At 40.3% G+C, this 26,255-nt stretch overlaps 1 protein-coding gene across 18 annotated transcripts in view; it reads left to right on the top strand.

Moving 5' to 3' along the window:
• Window positions 1–26,255, top strand: part of SYTL5 (synaptotagmin like 5) — a 292,517-nt gene that overhangs the window by 87,386 nt on the left and 178,876 nt on the right. For all 18 annotated transcript variants that reach the window (XM_082446446.1, XM_082446445.1, XM_082446458.1 and 15 more), the window contains one exon: window positions 20,754–21,232. In XM_082446446.1, coding sequence (XP_082302572.1) covers window positions 21,114–21,232 — 119 coding nt within the window. In that variant the 5' untranslated portion in view covers window positions 20,754–21,113. The remainder of the gene's footprint in view (window positions 1–20,753; window positions 21,233–26,255) is intronic.

A 26,255-nucleotide genomic window follows, 5' to 3' on the forward strand; every position in this document is an offset into this window, starting at 1 on the left:
CTCACCCCATTTACAGAAGAAGAAACCGAGGATCATAGAGGTTATGCATAATTAATGAGTAATTGAGCCCAGCTTCAGACCCAGGCAGCCCAGAATCAGAGCCCATATTCTCAGCCATTGTGCCCTATCATCTCAGCACCTCTGTGCTCTAGTGTCTGGCTCAAGAGGGCAGGCTGTGGTGTCCCGGGCAGATGTTAAATGTTGCAGTTCCAATTTTCCTTGACAATTGGTATTAAATGGTTGATAGTTTTTCATAATACATAAAAATAATGTTTATACTAGGTATTCCCTTATCTGTTCAAGAAGAGTCTGATTTTTCTCACCCATGATTCTGTACGTGAGCGTCACGGTTGTCAAATAATTGTAAGTTGGCAGCTACTTTGCACTGTACTTCATTGTTGCTTCTGCCATGGGGATGCTTTCTTGCATGTTAGCTCCCATCTTTGTTTTTGCTAACAAAAGTTTAGGCTCAATTTTTAGAGTTGCCACTGTTTCCTTTTTCAACTACTTCTTGTTCATTTAAATGTTCTCTCACCTTAGTTTTTTTTAAAAAAACAATCTTCTCTAAGCATTATCAGCTACAAAAATAATTTAATAGGCTTTTACTTCATTTTCTTCTTCACTGAATACAAATATTAAAATCCGACTTACCTTCCCTGAACGCCTTAATAACCTTATTCATTTCCAAGTAGGCACAGTACCATTTGTAACTCTTGTTAAAGTTTAATTTAGCAATTTCCAGTCCTTGTAACAGCGGACTTATCCAGGCTAATTTGATCTAATCTTTCTAACCGAATGCCAGGAAACACTCTGTTCCTACATTATGAACACGTCCAATTCATTTAAGGATTTCTGGTTCATGTAAATAGACTTCGGTGGCATTTTTGTTTTTGGTGTTGTGCAGTCGGAAAATATTTCCAAGAATCAGGACTTGGAGGGAAATTAAGATAATGATTAAAACAACTTGAAGATATATTGCATTTTAAAGGAAGCAAAATCCTTAAAACCAAACAATGTAAAAAATTATTTAACATTGACAGTGTATTCTAAGAATGGAAGTGGTAGATTTTACCAGAAAATATAGTTGAGATGGGGTGGGAGGAGGGGTGTGTATGGGTAGAGAAATCATATTTGGAATCTAGCCATCAAATAATGATGTTCCAGGGTTCAAAAATAGACTTTAAATCTAAACATACTTTTATCTGGATTATAAAAGCCAAAGTTCAGCAACAGCCCACTTGGTAAACACAGACCAAGAGAGATCATATGAAATATATTTATTTAATTCAAGTGTCAGAATATAGACAAATCCATTGATATATCCTCCCAAGCTCTGTGTATAGAGAGCAATAGATTTTAGTCTCCTGGTGTGAAATTAACATTAGCATATGATTTAAAAATCTGAAGTTAATTTCATTTAAATCAAGTGATATGATATCAAAGATGAATTTTCTAAGCAATAAGGGCCTAATACAAAATAGGCATTTTTTCCCCAACTTTCAACAAATAATGGTGTATTCAAAGATGTCTGTGCCTATAAATAAATGTATAATTTTTAAGTTATAAATTTTGGCTGGAACTAGAAATGTATTAAAACATATTTTGTGACGAAGAATCACTGTCTTCTAATTGAGAGACCAGCTCAGGAAAAGTAACTTAATTACAAGGAAGTTGTCAGTAATATGGGGAAAAAAAAAGACCGGGATGTTCTCTTTGTAGTAGCCATGTTCCAGAAAGAAGAATTTAACCTAGTTCAAACCATTCACAGCTGTCATCTAATTTGGTTGGCTATTACTGAGTTTGAGCTCTAAACACAGGAAGGTTATTTCTAAATCGGTTATACACAACAAATGAAACAGCTATTGATTTTCTTTCAAGTGAATTCCTGTTTGTCTCATTGTTCTTATGAGTAATAGTTATATGTTTGGCTTTATACTTAAGCACAGTAGGATATAACTAAATATTAGCACCACTCAGATCTACAGAATAGGTTCCTGAACAATGAAGATAAAATCCAGTGGTAGTATGTGATTGATTATAGTGTGAAAACTATTGAACCTGGGTCAGCAAACATAAAATATGTCTCCAGTACTGCCACCGATAATAATAGTAACTCTTCATCCTTCCTGAGGATTTCCTATGACCTCAGAACTATTCAGACGCTTTCCATGTAACCAAGATCATGTCTTGGTTCAATCATGTCTCCAAGATCCGCTGTCTAACAAATTTCAGAGCCTGGATTTGAACCAGAGTCCCTATTCTGTGCCAGAGTTACCTTGGTCGAGTCAAGTAACTTCTAAAGGCATTTCCCTGGGATATTTTTTTCCTGCTGCCCCAATTTTTACCTTTCTCCCTGGTTCACAGGCTCACACAATCTGTGCTGGTATCTATAAAACTGTCACTGATCTGGCCCTGTGCGCTAGTGTCTCAGGAGTTGTCATCACCTCTGTGACCTTCTGTCAAGGTGGGGACGGGGGGAGGCTGCGTTCATCATTACTCAAGGCTCTTAGGTCTGCTGGCCCCTCAGCACTTCCGGTTCCCTCAGCCATTGCCAACTCCCCTCTCCCAGCTGAGCTGCTCAGACCATCCTTGCAGGAGCCCAAGTAGCATCAGGCCCTCCCTCACCTCATTTTCCTCTGCTCTCTGCACACCTCGACCACTGCTGGAGCTTTCATGTCCTTTCTTAGCCAGGAGAAGCTGCCCCAGTGTCACCTCTTATATTCCTCTCTACACTCCTATATTAAAACTCAACGTTCAGGCCTCCAAGCTTTGTTCTTGGCAGAGAGAACACGTAGTTTGAGGAACATCAGAAAAGAAAGAAAACATATTGCGGGTCACCTCCCAGTGTTGTTTCCCAAACTATCTGTGCTAAAGAACCAGTTTCTTTGTTTTTAATTTTCCAAGCCATCTCAAACTAATACTTTTGTAAAATTCACTGTACAGCGAGATGAATCCACTGATGACACACTCCTTTGTCGTGTCAATGTCAAGTTCCTATGAAAGTTCTTAAACGCTCTCAACTTTGCACACATCTTGCCGCAGACCAATGACCTAACAGTTTATGACCAGCACCACTCCGTGAACCACATTTAGAGTAGCATTGTCATGGAGACCTCCTTTCTTGGGAAAAAAGAACAAAAGGATCTGTGTTTACTGCAGTCCATCTTTCATTCTGCAGGTGTGCCTGTATGTCCGTCTTTGTATGGTCCTTTGGTGCACACATGTGTACCCTCCAAAAGCAGGAGTGCTGGGCATTGGTATAACGTTGACCAAGACAAAATTTATATATATATATAAATTTTGTATGTATATATATATATATATATATATGAAGAAAAAGAACATACGTGTATACATAATCTGTGTGTTATATAGTATATTGTTGTATATGTATATATATGTGTGTATGTGTATAAGTGTATATATTTCATTCTACGGTACAGTATGATGATCACAAACATGGTCACGAGAGGAAGATTGCGTTAGTTTGAATCTTGGCTCCACCACTTGTGAGCTTTGTGGCACTGAGCAAGTTATTTAATCTCCTCTGCCTTATTTTCTCTATCTGTAATAATATGGGAATAGTAAAACTAACTCAAAGGGTTGATGTAAGGATTGAATGAGTTAATATATATAAAGCAACCTTAGAACAGGGCCTGGTACTTGGATATGAGTGCTGCGTGAGTGTCTACAGTCATTATTACCGTGAGCCATAAGGAAAAGGAGTTAAGGCAAGTATAATAATGGAGCAGGAAATATTCAATCCAATATAAAATATAATACAACATGGATAATAGAACAGGTATGGTTAATTATGACTTGGATAATGTGAAGTATGTAATGATTTCTTTTTGGCTTTGTATTTGATGTCTGAGGCATTCCATCATGTCACATGGAACAAGAGTGTGTGACACGGACTGTGCTAGACATTTTGCATTAGCAGTTACTTTTTATCCCCCCAGAAACCCCATGAGATGGGTATTGTTATTATCTCTACTTTACAAAAGAGGAAACTGAGGTTCAGAGAGGTTAAGTAGCTTAGCTTCTTAGCTTTGCTACAATAAGTAGCAAAGCTGGTGTTTGAACTCAGAGCTTTCTAACTCCAAAACCTGGAGTCCTTGCAGTTCTCTACTTGAGCTTTCTGTTGGAAAACTATGGGAAGTTTTAAAAATGCAATGCCTCGCTCCTAAACCCCAAAATTCTTTAATTTGATTTAAAAAAATAGCCTTATCGAGATATAATTCACATACCATACCATCCACCCATTTGAAGTATAAAATTCAATGTTTTATAGTATATTCACAGGTTAAACGCCATCACCACAATCTAATTGCAGAATATTTTCATCCTGGGGTGGATCTGGCAATAGAGTCCCTGGGATCTTCACTTCAGGGCCAGAGACTCTGTAAGAATTCTTGAATGGACTTCAGATGGTTTGAGAATGTTTTCTAGGATCCACAGCTTTCATTTCTTCTTTAAAGGGATAGAAATGCAGCTCAGGTAGTATTAAGAAACTAGACCAGTGTGTTCTCAAACTTTAGGGTGCACACAAACCACTGGGGGCTCTTGTTAAAATTCACACTCAGGGACTTCCCTGGTGGTGCAGTGGTTGAGAATCCGCCTGCTAGTGCAGGGGATACGGGTTTGATCCCTGGTCCAGGAAGATCCCACATGCTGTGGAGCAACTAAGCCCGTGCACCACAACTACTGAAGCCTGCGCACCTAGAGCCCATGCTCCACAACAAGAGAAGCCACCGCAATGAGAAGCCCGGGCACCACAACAAAGAGTAGCCCCCGCTCACTGCAACTAGAGAAAGCCTGCGTGCAGCAACGAAGACCCAACGCAGCCACAAAAAAAAAAAAAAAAATTAAAATTTAGTAGGTCTGGGGTGAGGTCAGGCCTACTTTTTTTTTTTTTAATTTTTAAAAATTTATTTATTTATTTATTTTTGGCTGTGTTGGGTCTTCGTTTCTGTGCGAGGGCTTTCTCTAGTTGCGGCAAGCGGGGGCCACTCTTCATCGCGGTGCGCGGGCCTCTCACTATCGCGGCCTCTCTTGTTGCGGAGCACAGGCTCCAGATGCGCAGGCTCAGTAACTGTGGCTCACGGGCCTAATTGCTCCGTGGCATGTGGGATCTTCCCAGACCAGGGCTCGAACCCGTGTCCCCTGCATTGGCAGGCAGACTCTCAACTACTGCGCCACCAGGGAAGCCCCAGGCCTACTTTTATCACTTTGGTTATAGGAGTACTAACATTGGATCCCAGTTAAGTGAAATGTTATCTGTCCTAGAATCCCATTCTTCTCAATAGTAGATACGCGTTATCAAAAAACCCTCAAAACAACTGTATTCAGTCATTATTATTATATTTTGAATTTTGTCAGTAAAATATTTGTGGACATTTGTTTTCTTTCTTGTTATATAAGTAACTGCAATATAGCCATGATTTTGCCTCTTGTAACAAAAAGCCTAATATATTTACTGCCTGGCCCTCAATAGAAAAAGTTTCCCAACCCCTAGTGTGGAGCATGGTGTAAGGCCGCATCTGAGGTGCATAAATCTTGTTCATCTTACTCTCCACAGTTCCTTGCTGCATTTGTCAGACTTGGCATTGGCAATCAGACTGATAGGAATCCGAAAAGTGAGGGGCAACGAGCTGGCTGTATATATGGATAATCCCCCCTCCCCCCGCCCAGGGGAGCTGTCTGGGCCGGTGAGAATCAGCTTCAGGTTTAGTTTAAAAATAGATCTTCCTGGGTTGCAAGCTACTTGCCTGAGTAGCATGGGTGAGTTTCCACAAAGGACCTAGTGTCTTCTCAGCTAGGTCATGTGAATAAGATTTTAGAAAGCAGGATGCCCTAGGAGTAATTTGCCATCCATATAGAGAGTTTGGTTAATTGGGTTTGGATGACAGTTAGCTGAACTTATGGGTAGAATATTGCTTCTTCTTGCACCAACTTTAAAGGTGCTTGGCACCGAAGGGGTTTGCTCAGAGCTCTGAACTTGCAAGAGCTATTGGACCATGCATTTTGTATATCTGACATTCCTGCTTATTTTCCAACACTAGCTCACTTTGGCTCCCGTGAAAAAGACCTGCGCCACACTCATACTAGAACATAGATGACACTTCAAAATTCTCCTGGCTTCAAGTGGTTTCCTACACCATAACCTACTGTAGGGCTTCCTCCCATATGTCCATCGTGAACTACTGTTCCCTTTGGTCTTGGTCAGTGACAACTTTAGATCTCCTAACAGATGGCTGATTTTCAGGCTATCTATCTACCTTTTTTTGGATGCAAGAGCTTGTCCAATAATCAACACTCACTGCAAATAATCCTTGTTACCACAAGGCCCATAACTGTGGTCAGATTTTAATATGCTCTGGGGGGGACAAGTACAAAGTATGACCTTGAAGGAATTAGATTATCCCCCCAAATAATTGCAAGGTTTACTAATTCATATTGTTAGAAACTAAGAGAGGGCCAAGGAAGATGTGATATAACACTGGATTGGGCTGAATTTATGGATAGGGTGCATTTTCCAGGGTTTCTGGGTTTAGTGTGGTACCCAGAAACTCTGGAAGTCATGCAGCTGGAGGTGTTTGTAACAGTTTACTTGAGAGGTTAAGTGAAATCTGAACATAATGGTGGCCTCCACTGACTCTGAGTGATAGACTTGACTCCCAATTCATTAGACTCAACTGCGTCTTTTGCTCTGTTGATTATCCCCTCCCCCTCGTCTCTTTCATCAGCTCATTTGTTTCTTTGCCTCTTCTTTAAAAATTATTGTTCCTCATGATCTTATCCCTGGCCCTCTTCTCTTCCTGTGTATTCTCACTTGAATGATTTCAGCCATAATGTAGGTACCAGTGATTCTCAGTTAAACCCCTCTAGTGTAGACTTCTCTGATAAACTCTAGTTCCATATTCCAATGCCCTTCTGGACAGGTCTTTTGGTTTTGATATTTGCCTCCTAAGCTCCTGGACCCCAACATCTTCAAATTTTAATTAATTTTTTTTCTCTCAACCTTTTTTATCCTGTATCCTCTGTCTCTGTGAATAGTATTACCATCAACGTTCCTAGACTTTACCCCAGTCCTCTTGAATCAGGATCCCTGGAGATGGAACCTCAGGAATCTATTTTTGAACAAACACCATAGGTGGTTCTTATGTACACTAAAATGTAAGATTCTTTGCAGTTCTCCATGCCGGAAGCCTCAGAGTCAGTCTCTTCCCTCTTCCTCATCAGCCACATCCAATTGGTAACTGGACCTTATTAGATCATTCCCAAATATCTGAAAAATGACCCTTCGTTCCTTTCCCACTAACACAGCTTTAGTTCCCAATCTCTCCCTGGCCCTCCTGCCCAAGTCTTCTCACTGTGCCCATAACCTCTACTCTCTCAGACAATCACTCAGTACTGATGTCTTTCAAAACACACATCTATAATAGAAACCTGACTGTGCTATTCCTTGGCTTAAAAGTATTCAACAGTTTGATGGCATGCGAGCAGTTTTCAGACTTTTTAAGGTCATGGAAGTCTTTCTTCAAATAAAATCCTGCCAGGAAATCCAACTGATAGAACAGATAAAAGCAGGGCTGCTCTGTTTGAAGCAGGGATCGGCGTCACAGGCTTGGCCATGTAACCTACCTTGCTGTGTTTCCTAAGAAACCATTCCCACAGACACAGTTTGGAAAACACTGGATAAAGTCCAGGTGCTTTATTTGGGCACCAAATTCATCCCTGGCTGGCACTCCTTCCTCTCACCTCTCCACCGTGAACTCAGACCCCAGCCCTGGGATTATTCACTGTTTCCCTGGGCTAGTCATGTGTACTTGTGACTTTTCATATTTACTCTCTTCACATTCTACAATGGCCACTTTCCTTTTCCCAATTGTCCTTTTTTTTGCGTTCTCAAAGCCAAGTTGGCATTTATGACTGTGTTTTTTTGTTTTGTTTTTTTAATGTTTTTATCTGTCTCCACTACAAAATAGACAAGCTCTTTGGGAACAGAGCCCATGCTTTCTTCATCTATGTATTCCCTAGCTCCAGCAGTTTATTGCACGAACATTTCTATGCTTTGTAACCCTTTGTATCTGTTCTTTGGTTTTGTTTTTTTCCAGACTGAAAATGCCTTAGTGAATTAAACGTTATTTTAAAAATACATTTATTAACCACAAAGCCGGATGACTCTACTACTGATTTTTTTCCCTGTTCAGCAGTCAAGCATGGTCAGTGGATATATGCATTGTGTATCATGGCATATGAAGTTGAGCTAATATGGCTAGAATATAGTTTTGACAGCAATGACACTTGCTGTTTTTTTAAACTGATATTATAAGTAATGTGTATTTATTGTAGAAACATGGAAATGAAGACAATTATAAAGAAGAAACTAAAATACAGCTATAATATAACTAACCAGAGATAAACTTAATATTTTGACTTATTTCCTCTCATTCTATTTTCTGTAATATTTAGTTGTGTATGTATTTCCTTTAGCACATTTGGAATCATACCGTATAAGTAGCTTTATGTCCTGAGTTTTTCCACTTACCTTCGTGTTATGAACCTTCCAGCATGTTATCATATGTCAAAGAACCTTAGCATTATTAAAAATCTTATTATTTTAATAAAAATTGTGGCATTTCTAAGCAATTGCTAAGAAGTTTGTAAATTCTTAATAGAAAGTCTAGGAAGCTAGAGAGAGAGACCTTTGGGAATTTTGTGAATTGAAGGGAATGGAGGTATGTTTTTACTGATCTTTTTTAATGACACTGCTATTTCAGTGTAAGAACAGAAAGGATGGAGAGGTCTAAAATGTTTTGAGCATCTGTTAGGTGCCAGATACTGTGCTAGGCACTTTGTATACATTAATTCATTTTAAGATTCACAACAAACCAAGGAAGTGGATGTTAATATTCCCGTTTTACAGCTGAATAAACTGAGATACAAAAACTTAGAGTAGCTTGTCTATGTTATCCTCTCAGCGAGTAGAATGAATCCCATTAGTTTCCAAAGCCCCATGTTTTTTACAACACCAACTCTGAGAGGCTACATAGAGCCAGCCTTTGATTCTGAGGGCTTTGTATTAGCATTGCTTACGCCATGGACTATAAAATCTTCTGGTGACTACAGTTGATGAATCCCTGAAATTACCCCCCCTTTGTCCATTAGAATATATGTATTTTTTCTACATAGAACATACATATTTTTTTTCCTATAGTCATTGTTGATTGCCTAAGGTATCAACTGTCCCTCAAAAAAGTTTGAGTCTCTACTGCAAATAATGGGGCATCCACAAGTCTTACAGAAATAATTTGAGGAGCCTTTATTTTTACTCGCCAGGCCCTGCATTGAGAACATTCTCTTCTCTTGTTCTATTACCCTTTCATGAGTCCCTGGAACCCATTGGAACCAGTTTTCTCCCAATACCCACCAGTACCCTTGATACTGTTTGTTTATAGAAGAGTTTCAAATAATTTACACTTCTGCTGACTGTGCTACCATTTCACTGATTTATGCATCTGTGTGTGTAAAATAATAATGATTCTTGTGTTCTTATGTCTGAACAGCTGAGCATTTCAAACCCTGCTTACTTCTCTTTGTATAGCTAAAAGTGCCTACACTTGTACTGAGCCATTAACAAAAAATAGAGAGTCATGGTACACATGCAGTTTTTCCATTCCCATCAAGAACTGGAAAGCATGCGTGAGCCTTGGTCTTCAAATTCCTGGTAACCACAAACTTCCATATCCTGTATATGAGGAAGTAAGACATGGGAAACTAAAAGGGCCACAAATTCTTTGCTACTCCCATTCCTTTGGAATCTGATTCACCCCCTTCAATCTGAGATGGCTTTTGTGATTGACTTGACAAAGAAAACATGGCAGAAGTAATGGTAAGTCCTAAGATATCTTGCAGTTTCTGCTTGGGCAGAACACTTGCTCTGGGGGAAGACAGCTGCCATGTACAAAGCCTTGACTACCCAGCGATCACCATGAGGGAGAAGCTACGTATAGGTGTTGTGGTCCACTGCCCCAGCTGTGCTCCCAGCCAGTAGCTGACATCAACTGCCAGTTATGTGAGTAAGTCATCCTTAACATCCCACCTAGTCCGGCCTTCCGGTGACTTTCAGCCCCACCTGCCCTTTGACTGCAGTCTCGTAAGAGATTCCAAACGTGTGCTTCCCAGTTAAGCCCAGTCAATCCACAAAACTGTAAAAAGATAAGTTTTTGTTTTAAGCTGCTAAGTTTTGGGGGTGGTTTGTTACTGAGCATCAGCTAGCAAACATGAAGGAATGATTGTACATGTTGTATTTGGAGCTAATAAGCTCCACTTTCATTGAAGGTTTCCAAGGAAATGCCGATCATTGGTCTTCTTCCTACATTTCGTATGATGAAGCCTTCTCTTGTCCTCATATTCTCCCTGGTAATTTTTTTTTAATGGACTGAAACAGAATTTTTTCTGTTTATTTTCCATACATCTGCTCTAAGGGTGGCAATATTTAATGAAATTCTGTGACATAGAATTCTTAGAAGAAGGTTAACTCTTTGTCTGATTAAAGAGAAACTACCACAGGTTAACAAGAAGGCATCCATGGTAAGGAGGCCACCATAATGTCATGTACAGTGATGTCAGTAGTACATTCCACTCTAAATCCACTAGCAGTGCAGTGGCTGCCACAGAGCTGGAATATTGTCCAACTTCTTCATCTCAAGCATCTGCCCAGGGTTTAGTTTCTTTTTTACACTCCATTTTGGCATAGAGCATCACCTCACGCTGAGATTTTTATTTTAGGTGTTCCTTCTCAAATGTCTGATTTTTTTCATCTCATTCATTACAAGTCTGAAATGAGTCTTATGAAGCTAAAATCATGGGCTTGGCAGGACTGTATTTCCTCTGGAGGCTCCAGGGGAGAATACATTTCCTTGCCTTTTCCAGCTTCTAGGAGCTGCCTGCATTCCTTGGCTCAGGGCCGGCCCCTTTCTCCATCTTTGAAGACCGTCACTCCGACCTCTGCTTATTTCATCACACTTCCTTTTCTAACTTTAACTGTACTACCTCCATCTTGTAAGGGCCCTTGTGATTACATTAGGCCCATCTGGATGATCTAAGATAATTTCCCCATCACAAGATCCTTGACCTAGTCACATATGCAAAGGTTCTAGTGACGAGGACATGATCATCTTGGGGGCCATTATTCAGCCTCTCACAGATACCTGAGCTAGACTAAGAGGCATTTAAGCAGATAGCTGTGGATGCTTAGCAGTTAGAAGATGAGGGGAGGGGGAAAGTGTTCCAGGCAGAGAGTCTTGCAAATTGGAAGATCTGGAGGTGAAGAAGACCATGGCTTCTTTAGAGGAATGAAGTGTTGAGTGTGGTTAAAGGATAGATATGAGAGAGAGGGATAGGCAAGAGCTGGATCCTGAAGGGTTTTTTTTTTTTAAACCATATTAAGCAAGTTTGAACTTTTAAGGGCAAAGGAAAGACACTGAAGGATTTAAGCATAGGAGTGACAATGGTTTCATTTATGTTTTGGAAGAATCTGATGTAGGAGAGCAAGAACGGAGGCGGGAAACTGTGATGCTGAAGAGTCAGGGTTGGTATCACCTATTTCACAACATGTCTAAAACCAAAATCGATTATCACCCACCCAAACCAGCACATCTCCCCAACTTCCCTGTTGCTGGCAGTGTCACCTGTATTCTTCTATGATCACATTTAAAACATTATTTTTGGCTTCTCTCTCTTTTGCTTCTAACCACACCTTATCGCTTCTTAAAAATTTTTAAAGACATAAATAATATATGATTATATGAACATGTATAAAATAAAAAACAATATGTAAATAAGCCCCCTTTCATCTCTTCTCCAACCCTTGACAATCCAGCTACCATCTTTATAGGCAACATGATTAACAGATCAGTATATATCATCCTGTGCCTTTACCTATACATTCACATGTATTATATGTGTGTATACTGACCGCATCACATTACATCTGTATGCATTTAAAAGCATGAATATCCTTCTGTTTTCAACTAACAATGTAGCTTAGTTATTTACATGTCAATATATATTTTTAAATACCTCACTTCAATATGTACCATGATATTACTATAACTTCAGGCTATTTCAGAATTTTCACTCTTGATGGTTACGCTGTAATGAATATCTCTACATTATCCTCATATGTACACACAGGTATTAATTTTTCTGTAAGATAGATTCTTAAAAGTGGTCAAAAACATTCAAAACTTAATTTAAAAAACTTTATTGAGGTAAAAAAGCTGTACGTATTTAATGTATACAACTTAAAGAGTTTGGAGGTAAGTATACACCTATGAGGCCATCACCACAATGCCATAAACATATCCATCACCTCCAAAAGTTTTCCCTCATCCAATTTATGTATGTATGTATGTATGTATGTATGTATGTATTGTGTATTCATGCTAACACGTAGCAAAGTTTTAAGTAAACAGCACAGTATTGTTAGCTGTGGGCACTGGGTTGTCCTGTAGATCCCTAGGAGTTAATCATCTAGCATAACTGAAATCTTGTACCCTTTGACCAATTTTGAAAAATTCAATTCATCCTCTAAAAAGGTTGACAGGAACCATAAAGGCTGTGAGATTTTACCCTACTTTCAAGCTAAGAAGTAGGCCTGTCACTCTTTTATGTTTGGTGATTGAAGACACACATTCCTGGGTCATATACAATGTATTTTATTCCTCACAGCAACTCTCGTGAGCTTCACGTTTGTGTTGGTTCCCCTTGCCCGCAAGTGCCCAGGTGAAAATTGCGCATGCAGTGGATTTGCGTAACAGCTGAGGAACCCTGAACATGTATCCAAATTTTTTACAGTGGACCACAAGCAAATCTGCCGTCTGCCCTTGAGGGAGAGTTTTGCTTTACTAAACAAATTGTAAGCAAATCTTCCCTTTGCTCCAGAGAGAGACATACTATGTCTTTTACTGGTCACTCTGCAAACATTTCTGGAAGGATCGTCCAGAACAAAAGACCATTTAGTGCCTCTGCTCACAAGACATGTAAATATGGAACAGCCCATGGAGAATTCTCTCTCAGCTAAGGGTTGAACCTATCTCCACTTCCACCAATGGGGCATGAGTATGCCCATTTCCACGCACCCTCACCAAACACTGGATGATAATTGATTTTTGTTTTTTACATTTTCATAATCTAATAGGAAAACAAAAAAGTGTTCTCCTTGTAATTTGCATTGAATGACTAGTGAGCTAAATAAGCATCTTTTCATGTTTATGTGAATTGCTAATACTGTGGGTTACATGTTTGTATTTTTGCCCCTCATTTTACTGGTTTATTTTCTTGTAATTTGTAGGAGCTCTTTATATTTTCTAGATATTAATCCTTTTTCTGGTTTATATGGAACAAATCTTATTCTCCCAGCTTGTCTCTTGTTTCTTTTCACTTTATTTATACTGGCTTCCTTTGTACAGATATTTACAATTTATATATGGTCTGTTCTGTGAAACTTTTTTGGCAATACAGAATTGTATAGGTCTTGATAGTTAAAAAGCATGCAGGGGAACTACCAGATATTATGATCTAAGTGTGTCTTCTAATTTTTCTTTCAAATCTTTCTCTCTTGAATTTATTTAGGTTTTTTCCTAACCAGTTTTTTTTTTAAGATAGACAGTCTTCTCTTTAAAAATATCAAAATACATGATGCCAAGATTAAGAACCAATAATGTTAAATATCTTTTTCCAGACTGAGAGTTCTGTGAAAATTCACAATGAACATCAGAGCGTTAAAGATTCTGAGAAGTTGTGGGGTTCTGTTGTTCCATGGAGGCCCTGAGAGGCAGTCACTGTCATGGTTGGAAGCAGGGTCCTTGAAGCCAGATTGTTCTGAGTTACTTACTGACTGTGTGACTTTGGGCATGTTAATTAATTTCTCTCTGTCTCAGTTTTCTCATCTATAAAATGGGGGTATTAGACTTGATTTTGCGAGAGCGTCATAAGGATTAGTTGAATTATCTCAGTATTAGCTGTTGTGGGACATTTTGAGGATGCTGTTCTTGGAGAATCACTATAAAGCTGATGGTATTGTTAGTTGACCTTCCTATTACTGATTGGAGAATCAATACGATTTTGAAAAAAAATTCAACTACTGCACTCCCATGGAATGTGCCACACAGACTTGTCCACGTGAGAAGAAACTGCTCTATTGAAAATAAATGCCTGGGCTTCCCTCGTGGTGCAGTGGTTAAGAATCCGCCTGCCAATGCAGGGAACACGGGTTCAAGCCCTGGTCCGGGAAGATCCCACAGGCTGCGGAGCCACTAAGCCCATGCGCCGCAACTACTGAGCCTGTGCTCTAGAGCCCGCGAGCCACAACTAATGAGCCCAAGTGCCACAACTACTGAAACCCGCACGCCTAGAGCCCGTGCTCTGCAACAAGAGAAGCCACCGCAAGGAGAAGCCCACACACTGCAACGAAGAGTAGCCCGCGCTCACCACAACTAGAGAAAACCCACGCACAGCAATGAAGACCCAAGGCAGCCAAAAGTAAATAAATAAAAAATAAATTAAAAAAAAAAAAAAGAATCTGCCTGCCAATGCAGGGGACACGGGTTCGAGCCCTGGTCCAGGAAGATCCCACATGCCACGGAGCAGCTAAGCCCGTGCACCACAGCTACTGAGCCTGCGCTCTAGAGCCCGCGAGCAATAACTACTGAGCCCGCGGGCCTAGAGCCCGTGCTCCGCAACAAGAGAAGCCACCGCAATGAGAAGCCTGTGCACCGCAATGAAGAGTAGCCCCCGCTTGCCGCAACTAGAGAAAGCCCGCACACAGCAACGAAGACCCAATGCAGCCAAAAATGAATAAATAAAATACATAAATTTATTTAAAAAAAAGAAAAGAAATGCCTGCAATTCTGTAGCATCTGCCTTTGAGTCTTTCAGCTTGGGATTCATAGCAAAGGAACTATTCATTTCTCTCCTCATAGCATCTTTAGCCCTCTGGCAGTTCTCACCTCTTGACAGTCATGTGTAGTCTTGCCTATTTGAAAGGCACTCCCAAGTGAATTTTGCATGTGTTATTTAGCTGGTTTTTCTAAGCATCCTAAACATCCCTATAAGCGCGCTGAAAATCCATCTCACTGTTGTGTTGTCACACAGTAACAGGCAAACAGGAAGTTAATTTTATTTGTATTAATTTCATCCTAATGGGTCTTCGTTTCTGTGCGAGGGCTTTCTCCAGTTGCGGCAAGCGGGGGCCACTCTTCATCGCGGTGCGCGGGCCTCTCACTGTCGCGGCCTCTCTTGTTGCGGAGCACAGGCTCCAGATGCGCAGGCTCAGTAGTTGTGGCTCACGGGCCCAGTTGCTCCGCGGCACGTGGGCTCTTCCCAGACCAGGGCTCGAACCCGTGTCCCCTGCATTGGCAGGCGGATTCTCAACCACTGCACCACCAGGGAAGCCCATGTTTTATTTTTTTAAAGAAGGATTGTATGATACACGTTGTTCAATAACCTGATTTTTTTAACTTGACATATAGTATGCATATTTCCACCTTAATAAATATATTAAGTTATATCGGTGTGCCCATTTCCTGTTATCTGACATTGTTTACAATTTTCAGCTATCAAGCAGGGCTATGGCAAATCTCGCAAGTGCCTTACTAGTTCCTAAGGGTACATTTTATACTTGGAATTGGTGGGTCAATTTCCTGCACATTTTTAAACATGATACATGTTGCCAAATCACCTCCAGTGGTAAAAGTCTTGGAGTTAATGTCCTTCATATTGCATTAGAAACAGTTGCCTGCAAAAGAGCTAAGTTATCATTGTCTCTGTTTCATAACTATTATAGTCCCTCTGGCATTACATTTTTTTAAATGAGCATGTTATTGTGGGGGTTTTTTTTGTGACTAGCTGAATTTATAACTAAGTAACAGTGCAATGATTTTTTTTTATCTGTCTCATAACCTTAAATGATGGAAGAAGCATAGCTAAAAACATTCTTCACAAAGATAAATCTTGGGATAAGACTGGGTTATAGCTTCCTTAGCAGTTACCACTGTGTATCTTATGGTTGTTTCGTGAAGACGATAAAATGTATAGAGGATCATTTGTGACATGTCATCCTTCCTAGAGGTCTTGAGATATAAATTACCCACCTGAGGTTAGGAAATGTTATTCAGTCATTTAAAAAATAATTTATAGTTATTCTAATTTCTCTTTTTTTAATATCTTTATTGGAGTATAATTGCTTTATATGCTAATTTCTAATGCATTTTTCTGTAGAAAATGATACACAGTATCTCAGTCTGTTTGAGCTGCTACAACAAAAACACCATGGGTGGCTTAGACAACAAACATTAATTTCTCACAGTTCTGGAGGCTGGGAAGTCCAAGATGAAGGTGCTGGCATATTTGGTGTTTTGTGAGGGCCCACTTCCTGGCTTTTAGATGCTGACTTCTTCCTGTGTCCTTACAGGGCAGAAGGGAGGAGGGAGCTCTTGTCATTCATGAGGGCTCCACTCTCATGACCTAATCACCTCCCAAAGGCTCCACCTCCAAATACCATCACATAGGGGATTAGGTTTCAACATATTAATTTTGAGGGGACACATAATGTCTATAGCACACAGTGTAGTTGTCATCATAAATATAATTTTGAAGGCTTTCATTTACCATTAGCACTTTCCCCATGTGTTTCCTTTCAGTTTTTTAATGAAAATGTTCATACATACAGAAATATTGGAAGAAGTACAGTGAACACTCGTGGACTTGCCGACTGGGTTCTGCAGTTGCTAACATTTTGCCATATTTGCTTTATCTCTATAGTTAATACTTTTTTGAAATTATTTGAAAATAAGTTACAAATATCACACGTATCAACTAAATACTTCATTATGCATCTTCTAAGAGTAAAAACGTTTTAAACAATATTCTTATTAATAACCACAATATCATTGTCATACTTAAAAGAGCTAGTAATTTCATAATATCTAATATCCGGTCCATATTCAAATTTCCTCATTGTCCTAAGAATGTTTTTTTATAACTCTTGTTCTAAAAGATCTAATCTAAGTAATCAAGGTTTATGTATTGTATTTAGTTATTTGGTTATATGGCTCTTTGGTCTCTTAATCTACAACAGTTCCTCCATCATCTTCTTTTTTTTTTTATATCATTGACTTGGAAATGTGTTGGCCAATCCAGAATATCAAGTACTCCCATTTTATATTTGTAAAACTTACTATTTTTAAAGCTGCATTTCAAGTACCCCATAATGAGATACATTCAGATATACCCTTTCCTTTGACTAAAATACCAGCCCTCTATTAATTTTAGGTGTGTGTTACTCAAAACAGATGCTTTTTAAGAAACTTATGTCTTTGTGTGATGCTGTGAGAATTTTTGATTATCGCATCTTGTGTGGCACCGAGCAGACTTAATGACCTGTCCTGAGCTGTCTATGCTGAAAGGCAGCAGAATGACATGCAAACCATCTTGTCATCTTTTTAAATATTTTAGCTCAGTTCGGCAAGGCTACTGGCCAGAGAGGGAAAAATCTGTATCTGAAACGTTAAAGGAGAGCGATCTGTTTAAGTGAAGGTTTTGAAGAATAAAATAAAAATGAACTCATCTCTTCTGACTAGTGTTGGGTACATTTAACTAAACGAATGAGAATCACCTCTAGATAAAATGCACTCGTGATTATTTTTACTCATTTTTTCACTTGATTAAAGTGTGTACATAGTGGGTAAGGGATTCAACAGGAGGGGCTATGAACTAGCTGAAAACAGGCACCCAAAAATGGTACACACTGGGACTTCCCTGGCGGTCCAGTGGTTAAGACTCCAAGCTTCCAATGCAGGGGGCACGGGTTCAATACCTGGTCGGGGAACTAAGATCCCACATGCCGTGTGGCACAGCCGGGGGTGGGGGGGGGAAGGTGCCTACTTAAGTAAACTTATCACAACCCAGATGCTGGTCCTCCAAAGGCTCAGAAATGTGATTTGGTCAGCATCCAGAGAACGGATCAGACATGGGTTCAAACCAGACACAGAGGGTTCCATTGGCAGGACCAGGGCATCCAGTCTCTGAAGGGAGAGCTCTAGGGGAAGCCAACTTAAACCGGAAGTGTCCAGAAGGAAGTAAAAGTCAAGCAAGAGGAAACAGTTGTCTGCTTTGAGTGATTCATGACATGAAAATTTGTCAGACTGAAGCCTCATCACCCAACATGGAACGTGTACTACCAGGAATAAATAGGTTATTTTCATCTTGAGGCCCAAATGCTTCTGCTCTGGTCAGAGTCCGGATGGGCACCATCAGCGTCTAGCTCCTTGGAACTCCTCTCTCTCTGCCCAAGCGTATTTTCTCCTCTGCTCCACCCTGTTTTTCTCCAGAAGGGCTGGATGACCACCATTTCCATTCCATGTTAGTAAATTATACTCACAGTCCGGTCCTGGCTTCTGGAGGAAACATCCTGATTTTCTTGATAAAATGTTGGCTGCTTCTGATCTCCTTGGTCACTCATTTATAAATCATCTCTAGCAATCCAGGTATAGATGGGTACAAATCCATTTAGGGCTAATTTTGTTAATTAAGCTCTCACTGACTAATTTCATTTTTCTTATATCCATGCTTCATTTCCCATCTTCTCTGTCACCTTCCTGTGCTGCCCCCATGGTGTTACTACTCCCCTCCGTTTAGTCTCCTCATGAGTAGACTCTTGGATTTTTAGAGGGCAGACTTGCACAAACTTAAGCCCAAGGCGAGGAAAACCATAAGCTTCAAGTCAAGCATTTTTATAGCTCCCAACCCCTTAAGTTTCTAAATACAATTCTATAGAATATTCACATAGGACATTCTAAATCTGACATTTCAAATACAAAATATGTCTTCAGTGAACCTGGCTGTGATGATAAGATGTTCATTAACTGAGTTACCAAGTGCTTTTTCTATTTCTGCATGAAACCAGATGAGATACACAAGGGTTAGAAAAACAGCTGTGCGCTTTATCTGACAGAGACCACAATTGACAGTGATGTAAAAACCAAACCTTTCTATGTCTGTGGGCCTATTTCTGTTAAATAAGTTCAGTTACCAAAGGGGAAGGGTCGGGGGGAGGGATTAATTAGGAGGATAGGATTAACATATACACACTACTATATATAAAATAGATATAAAATAGATAACCAACAAGGACAGGGAACTATACTCAATATTTTGTAATAACCTATATGTGAAAAGAATCTGAAAAAGAATATATATATATACACACACACACACACACTACATCACTGTGCTGCACACCTGAACCTAACACGACATTGTAAATCAACTATCTTCAATTAAAAAAAAAAGGGAAAACAAAACAAAACCCCCAAACCTTTCTGAAGAGCCCCTTTTACTCTTAACCTTGTTGTTTCCTCTTCATGTCAATCTTGGGGTCCTCTGGGCCCCGTAGCCTCTAGAACTTTGGAGATGGAGGAAAGGCCTGGAGTATATTTAGAGAGTCTACACTCTCTGAGACCTAGCCAATTTCCTCCAAGAGGGATAGCTCTTGGTCTGTAGGAAGCAGTTCAGTTCTGAGTCATTTCAGCAAAGTTCTGGTTTTGTTATACAATGTAGAGAACAAACACATGGGGACTTTGGAAAGTTAAAGAGGCCCTGGACTAGAGCCTATCCTTTCAGATCTGAGAATTTGAGTCAACCTGACCTTATGGTAACTGGGAGGTCCCAACGCAACCTTTGAGTAAATATCTAGTTACGCTTAGAAACCTGGCTAGAACCAACCAAACCAAGTGTAACCTGCATATGGACTGTAGTTCAGAGACCTGAAGGGAAGCTGAGGAATAGTGTCGTGGGTTGATGCCAAATCACAAAACCCAGTAGGTCACACTAAGAGCCATCGTTCTTAAGGGGATGTGCAGACAGAATCCAGGTAACAAGCCAATGAAAGAATGTGCCCAAGAGTTAATATGATGGAGAGGGCCTGGTGAGCTTATGTTGACAAAGGGATAGTTTTAAAACATCTATTTTGCGGTATGTAGTACAGAGCTGGAATAACTCATAAACAACCATGTACGTAGTAAGATATAAACCTATATTGAGAATAAAACATCACCCAGTAGTTGAAGTTCCTGTGTTCTCCTCTCTGATTGCATCTCTCAGAACTCCCCATGAATTTCCTTATATTTATACTCCAAATGTATGTGGTCCTAAATTAGATGTAATGTCTTTGAAAATTATTTCCTTCATGCATATGCTATTATCCTGCATGAATTCTTCTGCAACTTAAGTTTTTTCATTCAACATGTTTGTGAGAGAGATTTAGGTTCATATTTGTTTTGCCGGCAATGCTTTTTTATGTGGTGGTCCTAGTTTTGGGGAGGGAGGGAGGGAGGGCATGATGGAGCCACTTAAGGGACCTGTCCAGTTGTGGGCAGTCCAGACTGTGCTCTTAGAGTCCCAAAGCGGTGACCCATGGATCAAGGGTGGTAACGGGATCTGGCTGGTAGAGGAAGCTCGTTATAATGGAAGAAGCAGAATTGACATAGAGAACCTGGAATCAACTAAATATAAGTACTCTTTGATGGTAATAAATACAATAAGTATTTCATAAGTGCATGTTTACTGATTAAAAAGTGTTTTTTGAGTTAGGTACATCACTGTTTCAAAAATTAGACACTCTTACAAGTGCTCTGAGGAAAATGGCCTAATTTTCCTCTCCTTTGTTTTTTCTACCTTCGCAGTGTTTTCTGGATTCTGTCCCAGCGGATCTGTTTCCTGCTCTGTAACTTTCTGGGTTAATGTTGAGCATCATTAGGGAAACTCAGCTGCCACCGGACTGTACACCACCACGAAGGCTTTGGAGATCTTTTCAGTTAAAAGAATAATGACTTTCTTGAAATGTAATCCCAGTGGAGCTTGTTTTCTGTGTTGCCTGGAAGAATCCCTATCTACCATCAGCAGTTCTTCAGAGACCTTGTAAAAGCCTCTCTACATCAAGCAACTGAGTGACTCTGGGTTGCTCAGGGAGACCTTAAGAATTGTGGATATCAATTCACCTGGAAGATTCAACCACTGCTACTCAGAGCTACTGCTGAAATACCATGTCTAAGAACTCGGAGTTCATCAACCTGTCATTTTTATTAGATCATGAGAAGGAGATGATCCTGGGAGTCCTAAAGAGAGATGAATATTTGAAAAAAGTAGAAGACAAGAGAATAAGGTAATGTTCTTTTATCTTGTCTGCCTTCCTTGACTGCTTTCTGTTTGTTTGAAGCAATTTAGATCAGAAATGGGGCAACTGCAACCACATTGGTGACAAGTGTTAGTCAGTGACTTCATAGATTGCAAGCAGTAGCACAAATATTAGAAAACATCTTAGGCACTTTATCGTTTATCTAGAAGGAAGGATGGGATTGAGCTGTAAATATCATGTTGATGAGAATGTCAATTTTCCAGTGACATCATAACTCATAGGTAAGTGGAAGGACTGCCCAGGTTTGAGTACCAGCTCTGGGATGTACTAGTTGTGTGACCTTGAACCAGTGACTCAACTTCTCCATGCCTTGGTTTCCTCATCAATAAAACAGGGATAATAGTAGCACTCATCTTATAGGGTTGTTGCAAAGATTAAGGAAGATAATGTGTAGTGCCTGGTACTTAAGTGCACAATAAATGTTAACTATTATTTATTTATAATGCCTTTCTTAGGTCAGTCTTAGTGGGAATTTGCCTTGACCAGAGCTGGGAGAGGAAGGGGATCTGGAAAGTGAAAAGTTCCCATTGTATCCCAGAAATCATCTGAATTTCTTGAAATAAGTTTCTGTGTGAGGAAAGTTGAGTAATGTGGGCAGAGTTGAGTTTCACATCAGTTGTAGGCAGGGTTAATATTTAGCTGGATCCCCAGGTGTGACCTCATCTGTCTTTCAGCCAATATCCATTCTGAATGGTTACATCATCTGTTCCGAATGATCGGAGCATCATTCTGATTGGTTGCCACATTCATTCTGTTTGGTTGCTGCCTGTCCTGTCCTGCTTGTTAAATATATTTGGTTATTACGTCTCACCTCTGAGTAGAGGAGCAGAGATAAACAGAGCTCCCTCCACAGTCACTGCCTACTACTGTGCAACATGTAGCTTTTGTACGTCGCGTGTCTACCAAAACTGCAATCAGAAGCTTATGTTTATTTTACTTGAGGAGAAAACTCATCATAAAATTATCTTCACATGTTGCAAAAATATGCAATGTGCCTAAAGGAACTAGGATCCTTAGAATTGGAAAGATATTGAAATATTCTTGATTGATTCTTATTTCATAGTGAAGAGCTCAGAATTTTTATTTCCGTCATTTCAAGGTATTCCGCCAATCTTAAACAAAGGCTTTGATTAAAATTATTGCACTTTCTCTGTGCTTAGAATTCAGGTGGCAATGAAATGCAGTTAATGATTTTCAAGAAATCAGTAATATTTTTGGCATTGGTAGTCCAGTCATGAAAAGTGGCTAAATTTTCGAATGCGCTGCAAAAAGTTATATTGTTTATGGGGGGCAAGGTATAAAGCAATTATTGATAACATTCTCGGGGGGAATTCAAAATCACCCTGTTTAGGAAAAAACAATTTAATAACCAGATCCCAGGAAAGACTGAAGTACAGTGAACAGGACTTTGTTCAGAATATTTGTTCCTGTCATTCTCAATAACTGTTAGTAATAATCTATTACACTCCTTCTTCCTTTTTCTCTATCTTCCCTTGCCTTCTTTCCTTATTCTCTGTAACAGTTGTGTCATATACAACAGAGCTATCAAGAATAAAGCTGTTGATTTCCTGGCTCTTTAAACATTTAGAGGATAGCAGAAGAAAGGCTTTTTACAGATCGAAGAGATACTTTTATAGAAAATAGATTTTTTTTGAAAGCGGCAATGTCTTGTTCCCTTCTTTAATAACAACACTGGCTAATATTTAGCTCGTGCAGTTTTTTTCTGCACTAACTGTGTTAGATGCGTTGTCTCGTTTTGTTCTGAGCTACCAAGACAGGAGCCCAGGCCAAATGACTCAAGGCTCTGCCACTCTTCACAGCTTCCTGTACTGAGAAGCCACGCCAAAGTGGGTGGCATGGGTTTAGAGTGCGTTGCTGTTGAATCACCCATCTATGTTTGTTGATTCAAATCTTAGTTACACCATGAAGTCTTTGTGTCACTTTAGACTAGTTGCCTCCACAGATCTAGGTTCCTCATTTGACAAAACAGAAATAATAACATAAGCTACCTCATTAGGCTGTTGTAAGGATTAAATAAGCTAATATTACCAAGAGCTTAGAACAAGGCTGGCCTACAGTAAGCACTTAATAATCGCTGGCTAACATCATTAGGCTTATCATTGGTTTGTGTTGCCCTTGATTTATGAGTTGTTGTGAATACCATCAGTGCTCCACTCCGATCCTTTTGAGCCCCTTTGTTGGATCTGTGCTCTCATCTCCCAGTTTCCACGTGCTTTACTTCTAAAGACTGGCACCTACTACCTTCTTTAGAGGACTACCTTTGGGTGGCTGGAGTTGCCCATAGGAGTAGAGAGCCACAAATGCCAGATAAACTTGAGTTTCTGTCCCTACTGGGCCACCCCGGGCCAGTGGCTGATGGGTACAGAAACCCTTGCCTCAAGGCAAGACAGACTCGACAGTGCAACTTCTGCTTCAGAGCTCCCCATGGGATCATGCTGAGACTGGCCTTCAGGTAAAAATCACAGTCTTCCTTAGTCCCCCTTCTCTTCCCTTTCCTGCCTCCCCTACTCCCTTACAGATTCCTCCTGAGAGCACTTCATAAATCACTTGCACAGGTATCTACATCTCTGAGTTAGCTTCTCAAAAGCCCAACCAGGAGATTTGCCAGACCAGTCAGTGAACTTAGGCCATTTTCCTTGATATCCTCCAAAATCATCAACACAAAGAATTTATGGTGTAGCAGATTTTACTGCAACTGTAAACATTCGTGCTAGCTATTACAACCATTGTTTTCACTATGCTACAGAGGTGTAGATTGATATTTTGTGGGAGTCTGGAGGAATAAGTAAGTTATTATGGATAAGATAGAAATTGAAGGAATGGTTTCACAGAAGAGCTAACATTTGAGCTTAGCCTTGAAATGGGAAAAGGATTTTGACATTGGCAAGTATAGATCAACTGTGTTTCAGCTGTTTACCATGACCCACAAATTTGCCTTCAGATTCTGCTAGTAAGTTTCAGAAGGAAGTGGAAGCCAAAGAAAATTTTTAAGAATTATGATGATTACTAAGAAGAAACTGATCTGGAAAGTTAGTACATTGGAGTTTGGGAAGCAGTGGATTTCTTGTTTGTTTGTATATTTATTTGCTTGAGTAGGTTGTCCTTAGAGATAAGGAAAAATATAACAATGAAAGAGTGTAAAAATGGCATTGAATCAACATTTTAGGCCTGTCGCCCAACTGTGCTCCACAGTCCGTATAGCCACTGAAGTGTGTGGCATTAAATAAGGTGGTGAAGCTGAATCTGGCCTCTGTACTCCGACACCTAATTAAATCGCGGAGACAGAGTTTTGGGTGAGGTAGAAAAGAATAGCTTTATTGCAAAGGGGGCCACAATGGGCTAATGCCCTCAAAACTGTGTGTCCCAGTGCAGGGGGTGAGGGTAGGGGGTTTGTGAGGAGTTTTATAATCAGGGGGGCGGGGTTGCTGACAAGGAGCAGGGTGCGTGCAGGGCCTGCATTCCTTCAATCCAGAGATCATCTGGAGTCAGGTGATGATGGGTGAACTGTGACCTTCTCTGGAATGAAGAGTGCTTCATCAAGTAGTTAACATCTTCCATTTGGTGGGGTTTTTAGTTCTGCAGAAGAGCTCAAAGATGCTGTTATGTGTATCCCTTGTTGGGGCACCAGGACCCTGCCCCAAGGCTGCACTCCTGTTTCTTGGCTGCTCCTCCCTTGTCTCTGCATCCCCCTCCCTTCCCTGATTAGCAACTGTTTGAAAGGCTTTCCATGCCCAGGAGCCCCACAGGGTCCTGCTCGGTTTCAGTGTGACTGACTTCTAGGTGCTTCTAAAGGTGCTCTGCACCCAAAGGCACATGAAAATTCTGATAATTACCTCCAGGCATGAATTGTAGGGTGGGAAGAGACATTTGCCAACTACCAGAGCATTCTAGGTTGATCCAAGAGGCTCAAATATATTTATTCTTCTCCTTCCGACTAAGAAGGAAGAAGAGGTAGGCGATATCTAGACACAGGTTTCAACTATTAGAAAGTAAGTTTTTAAAATATTCTCTGTGAAGAACAAATCACTTAGCTGTATTGATGGCTTTAATGCAATGAAGGAAGAGGGAAGAACTGAGGCAAAGAAAATTGAGCTATCAACAGTAATTGCAAATGGAAAAAAATACCGACCATTTGGAACCACAAAATAAAAATCTTTATTGATCATTTTGTTCCTTAGGTTTTTCTAACTTTGGAAGAACTCAGCCTAACAAATATGAATACATGCTGCATAGTATCTACTCCCAAAAAAACCTCATTAAAAAATTCTTACCCTACTTGATCTTTCACACCTAAAAACAAATACTGTTCAATGTCTACTTTGTGGTATTGGCCTATATATAGGAAATCTTCAACTTATAAGTGACTGTGTTACCGAGTCCAAGCTCACTCTGCTCGCCGCACAACAGGCCAATAAATCGGGAGACGAGGTGTTGAGGCAAGGAAGACGACTTTATTCGGAAAGCTGGGCATCCGAGAAGATGGCAGAGTAATGTCCCAGAGTACCATCTTATCGGGGTCTGGATGCCAGTTTCTTTTATAGAACAGAGAGGGGGAGGAGGTGAGGAAGTAATGTAAAAAGGCCATAAGTCTTACAAAACATCTCCTGATTTGGCCAGCCTCAGAGAGGGGATGTGTTTTTTTGGCATGTGTTCGATTTATTTATTTATTTATTTATTTTTGGCTGTGTTTGTTGGGTCTTCGTTTCTGTGCGAGGGCTTTCTCTAGTTGTGGCAAGCGGGGGCCACTCTTCATCACGATGCGCAGGCCTCTCACTATCGCGGCCTCTCGTTGCGGAGCACAGGCTCCAGATGCGCAGGCTCAGTAGTTGTGGCTCACGGGCCTAGTTGCTCCGTGGCATGTGGGATCTTCCCAGACCAGGGCTCGAACCCATGTGCCCTGCATTAGCAGGCAGATTCTCAACCACTGTGCCACCAGGGAAGCCCCCGGGGGATGTGTTTATTTCTTCTT

This window comes from Balaenoptera physalus (genome assembly GCF_965194825.1).
Source record: "Balaenoptera physalus genome assembly, chromosome: X".
NCBI classification, from domain to species: domain Eukaryota; kingdom Metazoa; phylum Chordata; class Mammalia; order Artiodactyla; family Balaenopteridae; genus Balaenoptera; species Balaenoptera physalus.